Genomic DNA, 9,439 nt, shown 5'->3' on the forward strand with positions numbered 1-9,439 from the left:
ATAATTAAAATATATTAGTTAACTTAATAAAATAATATAATAGTTTGCCAGAAATATTTATACCAATTGGGCCCATGACCCGTGCTCAAGGGTCGGACAATGACGGCGGCGCATGTATGTGGGTTTTAGCTCAACCTACTAACATGTAGGTCATCTCTCTTTCGAAGACTAGTGGTGCCCCTTGGAGTCCAAACCCAAGTCTCAAACTTGAACAATATAAAGTGGTTTCTATTTTTCTATTTGCGATTGACATTTTTCAATTTTTCACCAATTTTTATTACCAATTTATTTCAACTTCAAATGATCATTTTTTTACTTTAATTTCTCATTCACTCTTAATTAGTTAAAAAAATAAATAAACACATATACCAATTCTACTCATGGAGTAGGATACACTTTGCCAAAGAAATCATTTATCCAACTAACGAAACCCACTTAAATAATTGGTCAAAAGCTGGTCAAATCAACTAATTATACCAATTTTCCAGCAGAATTACATTAGAAGTTTATGACACTTGAAAATAAGTTCAAAGAACTTCAATATTCTGCTGAAAAAGAAGTTTAATTAGGAGAAGAAGAGCTATAGAGTCAACCAAGTGTAAAATAATTAATGAGGGATATTACGCTAAATTTGTAGTAATTTGACCTTTTGAAGCCACGCAATAATGAGGAAATAAGTTAGAAACACATTAAAAGGAAGTATATATTCATTTTTCTGCTCAAAAATATATTGCAATAAATTAACAATAATCATGATAACATCCCGTTTCCCGATTATATGAGTGGAGATTATCTCCTTTTATTAGTAAAAATGCAAAATAGGTTTTCACTAGTTAATTTTCATGGTGCAGCGGCAGCAGCCATGTTAGGTAAGAAATTAACGCGGATCCTATATCCATCACTCTTTTAAAACGAAAAAACAACTAAGCCCCTTTATTGTTCCCATAATTCATTTTCAATTACACATTTCGTAAAATTTACAATTTTTTCCAACCTTTCAACCACACATTTTATTCACTATTATCAAAATCTACTAAAAATATAATTTTTAGCAAAACCAAACAACGGCTTACTCTATTTTCTAATAGCAATTTTTGCTCAATTTTAAAGTTTAAGTTATTTTGGCTTCATAAAATGAAGTTGGGTTTCTAACAGTGAAATTATTGTTTCTACACTGCAGCGTTCCATCCAGATTTAAGGCTTGCTTCTAGGCAAGAGAAACTAGGTTTCATAAACACAAATCATTGAAATTTAGTATAACAACAGACAATGGCATGTTTGGTACGAAATATTTAAAGAAAAAAAATGAGCTAAAATTCTGTTTATTATACTCTCAAGACCTGTCTACCACCACGCAGAAAACATGCCCCCGAGTGTTCACCTTTTCCAATTGAGGCACAATAACTTCAAGGGAAACAACAATTAAATCTTTCCCATATATCTAACAAAGGGATTGTAAACAACTTGCCCTGACCAAGAGGAGTCTGTCCAGCACACGAATGGCATGATCTCTTTAGCTTAAACAGTGGATTAACAATTTTCTTAACCTGCAACATGTCAAAAACCAAAACGATTTTTCATGAAAATTCATCACAATCTTACTCATTGTCTCGACTAACTTATAAAAGTGCATTATTTTCAGAATGTTATGTGAATCAAATAGGCCTCTGTAAGATCTAAGAAAGGTTACCAACAATCGAAGATAATTTGTCAGCAACCGAACTCGGTCAGATTAGTCTTAATGCTTAAAAATGAAATGAGAAAAAACTTCACCGAGATAAATTTTATATTATTTAAGAAAGAGAACACATTGTTGGTCTCGAATTCCTGACAAATTATGTACATAACGAAAAGAGGCACCTATGCTCGTAATGTTGGAACGATGTACTGAATCATTTCTTTCTATGATTATTGAGCCTTTATTTTCCATTTGTTGATTAACTTATTCTTAAATATTATTATCAGCAATAAGACAAAGGAATCCAAAAGTGTCAGATACATAAACGCTATATAACTGTACCTCAGTTTTCAGCTTGAGGGAATCCATTACTAATATTTGCCTCCAAATTCCAGCCTCTGTTTACGAAAATAAGCGAAGTTGTAAACAAACAAAATATAGAAGAGCAAGGCAAGACAACAAGAACATTAATTACCTTTCAGTAGCTTCTCTCTTCAGTTCTTCAATATGTGTTTGGACTTCAGCACATGCAGCTTGGATTTCTATGTTTTTGACACAAAGTTCCCTCCATTGTATAGATAAAGTACTAAGCTCATAGGCAGTGTTTTGCTGACCAATTAAAAAAGACAAAGATAAATCATTCATATTAAAAAAGCAGGTGCTGCTCTTCGCCTCTTCCTCCCTCCCTCTCCTCACCCATCATGTGCACGTGTGCTGTGGTGGCAGGGAAATATCTTCTGAATTACCTGGTGATATTTCCTTTCTCGATTTACAGATTCAATCTTTCCATTCAGATCCAAAACTTGCGCTTGCATTCTAACAGAGCAAGAAGAACACGAATATAACTACCGGTGAAGTATCAACAGGCAGTCAAAATCAATCATTTCCAGAGAGAACTTCACAAATATCTCATCAGTAAGAAGCGTGTAAAAGCAAAATTTGAGATATAACTTGTGGGATGCATGTGGGGCCAAGAGACAGGCATCCTGCTTTCTAGGCTTACAAGAAATAGGAACCAGGAATTAGCTTCATGCATTTGAGACAATACATACTCCTATGTGCTGGTTTTTTTATCACAAGGCAGACATGTTGGATTTGCTGCAAGAGCTAAGGTGTTCTGAAAGATTTATCTTAACAGTGGCCCCTGCAAAATCTAGATTCATGAAGGTGATGAACAGAAGATTGCATTCAAGACAAACAAGTGATCATACAAGTGGATGAAGATGCCTCTTGATTTGTCAAACAATCCAGCACTATATGTTTTGCTTAATCAAATCTTAAATTTATTGGTAGTTCTTTGGAATTCCCTGGAGAATGAACTCGGAGAAGGTAGAGTCCAAATTACTACGAGAAAAATAAGCTTTAGTAGTCAAAATAGTAAACACATTCAATAGTGACCAAAAAAAAAAAAAAAATTGAAAAAAGAACAAAGATCTTCTTTAGGTTTTCTTTTTTCCTTATGGCATGATAATAAAATCCGGACTAGTGGCGCCCATTTTGATGATAACTTAATCTACAGTTCAGATAAAAAATTATTTGTTGCACGGTTCTCGATGTTTTACGGGCGAAAAACTCTGCCAATTTATGACCGACTCTTTGCTGTTTGTGGGATATGCAATCAGTTCTAGCAGGATTGAAGAGCTGAAGTAAGTCAAAGCTGGCCAATGCCAACTACAGTTGCAGAAGTTCTCATGGCTTAGCATCTACTCATTTAATCAAGAAGCACTAATTGATCTGATAACTGTCGGAAAAAGCATGGGTTTGCAAGTTCAACACAAGCTAAACACAGCTTCCCACAGAGTATGGTTTAGCTCCTGTCATCGTGGTGCCAGATTTGGAAAAAATATTTAGTGGAATATGATGTTTCAGGTTTTGTCCTTTGCCAATATGGCATGCCCATATCATTCTACAATGAAAATTGAAGGATACAGAACAAAGGACAGAATTTACAATCGAGAATTCTATGCCATGCTATTATCCAGGTCCTTCAGCACTGGTAGCATTATCTGCTGCAATGGGAGTTGTGAGACTATTAACCTTTGAAGCATCTCAATAATGATAAATTGAATAAAGGCATTTAGGAGAAGCAACGTGTTGCTGACACGTGACAATCACGTTGAACGGTTTGATTTCTTCAAGATATATATCACTGAAGTATCTCAACAGCTTAAATACGAGGCACGGAGACTGAGTTGCATTTTTAGAGCAGCTCACATTTGAATTTAAGCATAAATCTAGAGAAATGCCAGACACACTTGGCAGAACAACCACGTTAGAATATATTATAAATATACACCTAGATAGAGAAACAGCCCCATAACCACCCTAGACCTTACATAAGAGAGGCACAATTCCCAGGCCATTAGGAACCAAGAAGAACTATATATACATGAAGATAGACATTTTAGAAAGAGCTCACTAGCGCCCACATGTAAAAAGGGGTGGATGCCTAACATAATGGTCCAAGGAGTATGTCCTATGGAAGGGTGATCGTCTCTACAGTGGTGCCACATTCTTCAATTAGTTTTTTCAATTGGGTAGCGAAGCAGGAGAAGTAAAGGTTTTACGTAACCAATAGTTTCCCAAGTAGGGGGGGGGCTAGGGGAGTGTACTTACCTCTATTAGAAATGGCTACACCCACAACTTTGTAAGATTCCATTCTGAAATTGGATTTGAGGAAGGCATTCTATGTTATGATGATCAATTTTTTAAAAACCGACCCAGGCATCGGCCCGAAAAAGGAAAAAGGTAAAACCAGTGTCAAGCCAAACGCCAAAATTGAATAAATAAACACAAACTTTGAAATATTATAACAATAATAAATTTTTTATTTTTATTTTTTTAATTTTAGTTTACTAATTCAAAGTAAATATAAATACATGTTTATTAATTAGATTTATTATCCTAATTTATTTTAAAACTTTAAAAACTAACAATCATCGGATCAAAATGGTTTGCTTTATTTAAATTAAAATTATTTGTGCTTATAGTTTTGTTGGGGCCATGATTTGTTACTGAGGTAACTATTAAATATTTAAAATTGGCTACAATTTTTTTCCCATATTGACAGTGGAAGAGAAGCCTCTTTAAAAGGATTAGCACTAGGAAGAAAATTTTAAATGAGTTTGCCAGTGCAGTACGTGAGCCCATCAAAACAGTTGAAATCTTTTGTGAAAAAAACTTAAAACCCATTAACTGGGAAAACCAGACAAAATTTTCCGATTCATGATTGAACAAGACGGTTTAATGGTTTCTTCGCCAGTTTTTCTTTTCCAGTTAATATATTATGATCGGACCAGATTTGAGGCCGGTTTTCGGTTTTCCTGGTTGAACCGGACAGTTGATCCAGTTTTCATAACATTGATGATGATTGAGTTTATGTTTATCATTTTTAATTGGTACCAGCTAAATCGTATGTTTGAATCAGCGTTTTGCCTTTCTATTATTACTTCAAAATATATTAACTCTCTGTACTGGTCAACATGTCATGTCCGTATACCTAATTTGATGCCTACTATTAGGAACTGCTAAAACCTCAACTTTTATGCTTCAATTTTGAAATTGGATTTGAGAAAGGCACTCTGTGATATGATGATTGAGTTTGTGTTGCCCATTTATAATTGGTACAAGCTAAATAGTCTGTTTGAATCAGCTATTTGCCTTCCTATTATTACTTCAAAATATATTCTCTTTGTATTGGTCAACATGTCATATCTAGATACTTAAGTTGATGCCTACTATGCTACGTATTTATCTAAAATAATTTTAATGCTTTTAATAAATTAATCAAATCCCACAAGTCTAAACAGTTATTTGCCGTCAATAACCAGTTCAGGTTTTGACAACTATGCAGCTTAAAATTGGTCACTTGGATAACATTCTCTAATGAAGTACACATCATATCACTCTGGCATATAGTGCCATTTGGTAAGGGAACCAGCTGGTAATGGAATTAGAATTCCTGATCCAATGTCAGGTACAATTGACCTTGAATAATGACCTCTCTCTCTCTCTCTCTCTCTCTCTCTCTCCCTCCCTCCCTCCCTCCCAGGAATGAGTCCATCCCAATCAATTGGGCACGAACTCATTTTTAATGTGCCAAAATTGTCTTAAAGAAGTTCAAAAAAGAAGGGGCATGTCCCACAGAACCCAAAACACCACCACCACCTTCTTCCTCTCCCTCGCCTAGCTTTCCACCTCAGCCAGTCAACTATTTTCCTCTTGCTGCACCCACAGACGTTCTCCTCACCACCCTCAGGGCCAGGTGCTCTTCAACAACAATCCCTACCTCCCGATCTTCTAGATGCCATAATCATCAACCAATCCCTCCAAAACTTTCTCTCGCAGCCTAGCCTTCTCTCCACCATCACCACCCCACCCTTGCAATCTTCATATCCATTCCCAACACCAAAACTCTTCAACTGCTTCCATCCTTGCTCGCTATCTCCTGCCATGAGCTGCATTCGCTACAACAACCAAGCACACAAACACGTGTGTATGCACACACGCGAGCACAGAAAATAGATTCACTCCCCATGGCTACCCAGCTTGCAAATGGTTGGGTTGAAGTGTAATTAGGGATCAATCCCACTCCTCAAAAAGCATTAATTAGTGTTCATATTTTCAAAATAAGATTGGCCGATCACATTCGTTACTTCGATAATTTTCCTTACTTCAAAAAGTGTACCTATGTTAATCAAAATGACTTAATCTGATTAACAATTACATAAGCAGTCTTATATGCACGAACAATTATGAAAATTTCGAGCTAAGGGTATGTGTGGTACAGTCAATCCATTCCTAATCTAGTTTCTGCTTATCAAATTTAAGGAACAGAATCAAGATCGGGATTTCCATCTCATTCCTATTTTCCACTCCCAAGTCATACTATATCCACAGTTAATTCCATTATGCATTCTAACAATTTTAAACTAAATGTTCAAACACACTATCTCGAATCTGATCCGAATATTGGGAAATCTGTCAATTTCCTACAACAGCCTGGTCTTCTATTAAAAAGGTTTTCTACGGTTTAAGTATTACGAGTCATCTAAAAGTCAAAAGTGAAATACAAAAGGTGAAGCCTGAAGGTGCACTAATGTATAATATTAAACTCTAAAATGTAAAATGGCAAACCCAAAGAGCGTTTTGAGAATATACAGAAGAAACCCATATAGATTCTTGAAACATTTGAATGGAAGACTAATAAGTACTACATGAGAAACAAACCTTGCTAAAGATGCCTCCAACTGTTGGTTATACAGCTTCCAAACTTCAGGGCCATGCTTTGACATCAAGTCCAGATTTTCTAGCCTACAAAAAGACATTTAATGCCATAAATACAAAATTTCAGAAAAGCAAGAACCACAAGGATAGGTTATTATAGAAAAATACGTAAAGCCAGCGAACATTAGCAAAATGAATGTGAATAAACGACATGGAATCTCTGCTTGAAAACGTAAAATACTGTATTTCATGAAGCGACAGGAGTTGGAGCATGATGTTTTGGCTGAAATGACAGGTAATCTCAACTCTTATGACTTTTAAACTGGATTTTACAGGACATATCATTTGTAAACTTGAGAATTATAATATCTTGCACCTAGATGAGTCACAAACTATGATGCACCGACACGGACACGTGTGTCCGACACGATACGTGTCAGATACGTCGACTCGTAATTTTTAAAAAAAGTACCGACGCGACACGTTCATTAAATTCTTTAAAATTCTTCATTTATATAGTTTAAATTTAGTTTTATACTTATTATTAATTTTTTTTTTGTTGAAATCTTTTAAATATGAGTACTTATTTGTCATTTACTAATAACTTTGAGTTAAAAATATATAATATTTATAGTAAGAAAGAAAAATGATCATTGTAGAGTGTCCGAAAAGTGTCGGTATCAACACGTATCCGACACGTGTCGGACACGGACACGCTGCCCTAGTTAGAGTGTCCGTGTTACATAGGTCACAAAAATAAAGCCAATATCTAGTCATTTAGACTTTGACTTATACAGATGTAACTAGGGTAAAATGCAATATAGTCAAAGACGATATGCAACCCGAAGAACTGATGTCATAAAAACAAACACACAAAGTCATTGCTGTGATAAAAACATGAGCAGCGCCATGTATATTAATCAGTGTATATTAATCAGTCTAATAAGAACCGTATTGGCCAACTAGATCAAATGGAAAACCAGGAACTAAATCCGAAATGTATCCACTATCCAATTAGAGGCCAAAACTTGAAAACTTAGAAACAGTTAACAATAGCATAACACCCTGGTTCGACCATTTACCTCTTCAGGGTCAATGCCCAGGCTTGATTTTAAAACATTGATATTATCTTGAGAGGGTTAAATATTTATCATAATAGTCCTTAAGAGGAACAGAATTCACTCTAAACCTCCACACTTTCATTCTTCTCTTTGCCTTTATTCTATGATAAACTCCAAGATCAACTAAGAAATGTTCCAACCAAGTGACATTTAGCATGAGGGCAAACCGAAATATTTGGCAACTGAAAAAATAAATAAATAAATCGTGAAATTGTGAGCAAAACAAAGCCCCTCAGACCCCACAAGGCAATGAACCTCAAAAGTTTTGAAATTGACACCTCACTACCCAATTCACTTAGTTGATTTATATATTTCTCTCCACAAAGATATTTAGAGCCAATATGTAACAATGAGTGCACGTTTGGTATGGATTAAAATCTGATTTTAATATAAATCAAAGTCAAACAATCAATATTAACCACATCTTTCATGAATCCCACGACTTTTCAACCACAAATTTCAAAAACTTCAATCACAATCTACAAAAAAATATAATTTTAATCCCCACCAAACACCCTTTGAATCTCTTAAGTATGTTAGGACGCTACTGATGGACATCTTATAAAGTTTTGGAGATGGGTCCAGTACCTAGAACAAATATGCACGTGTGAGTGCATGCGCATGCGTGCGTATGAAAGGCGGTGGCCATTTTCATATGCTCAATATTATGTTCAAACTATATGAATGTTCAATCTTCGAATTATTTGATTATTTTTAAGTGCCAAAGAAAGACAATACACTACTATCTTCAATTTAACATGACATAATCGAACTTTGATAACCACATTCAGGAGAAATATCTAGTTTCGCCTCCCACTACCAGTACCTGATCTCCTGATGCTGCAATAAACGCTGGGCTTTCTGGAGTGCCTGCTTCCATGCAGATTCATCATTCCATTTGTTTGCAGGTGGCACTTCAAGCACATATCTGGTTGTGTCTATTAGCACTGGAGGCTTCCCAGCTCTCACCCTCTCGTATTCCCTCGCAAGCATTGGATGATCCTGGAATTCACTTACATAGACACCAGCACACTAGTTAGATTTATGGTTTCTTCAAGATGAATAGAACTGGGGCATTGAGTTGGAAAATATAACGATTTCTATTAAAACAGGAGCTCGCTTATTACAAAATTTCTATTCAAAGACAAAACTCCAAGCTGCCAAATGCAGCATTTGTTTTTGTAAAATAACGAAGTATTAGGATATCTCGCAGATTAAACAAGTTAGGAAGTGATAATACAAAACATTTAATAAGTCAAATAAGTCACACTTTGGCTTAAAAAGAATAAGAGGGGTTTTAATCTCGAATTTCTGATTATAAGCGTGTTTGCCAAAGCCCAAAAGGAGCTTCTTGGGGAATACATCTACACGCACCCCCAAAGAAGCACAAAAGAAGCAACTTTGAGCTCAGCCA

At 35.5% G+C, this 9,439-nt stretch overlaps 1 protein-coding gene across 1 annotated transcript; it reads right to left on the bottom strand.

Moving 5' to 3' along the window:
• Positions 1-1,205: 1,205 nt before the first annotated feature.
• LOC111402188 (pre-mRNA-splicing factor SPF27 homolog) lies at positions 1,206-9,066 on the bottom strand. Its single transcript, XM_023030342.1, has 6 exons — positions 8,852-9,066; positions 6,908-6,991; positions 2,425-2,494; positions 2,154-2,287; positions 2,021-2,076; positions 1,206-1,547 (listed from the first exon to the last, which is right to left on the bottom strand). The coding sequence occupies exons 1-5, from the start codon at positions 9,016-9,018 to the stop codon at positions 2,022-2,024; spliced, it is 510 nt and encodes a 169-aa protein (XP_022886110.1). The 5' UTR covers positions 9,019-9,066; the 3' UTR covers positions 1,206-1,547; position 2,021.
• Between the last annotated feature and the right edge of the window lie 373 nt (positions 9,067-9,439).

The sequence above is a fragment of the Olea europaea genome, chromosome 10 (assembly GCF_002742605.1).
Source record: "Olea europaea var. sylvestris chromosome 10, O_europaea_v1, whole genome shotgun sequence".
NCBI classification, from domain to species: Eukaryota; Viridiplantae; Streptophyta; class Magnoliopsida; order Lamiales; family Oleaceae; genus Olea; species Olea europaea.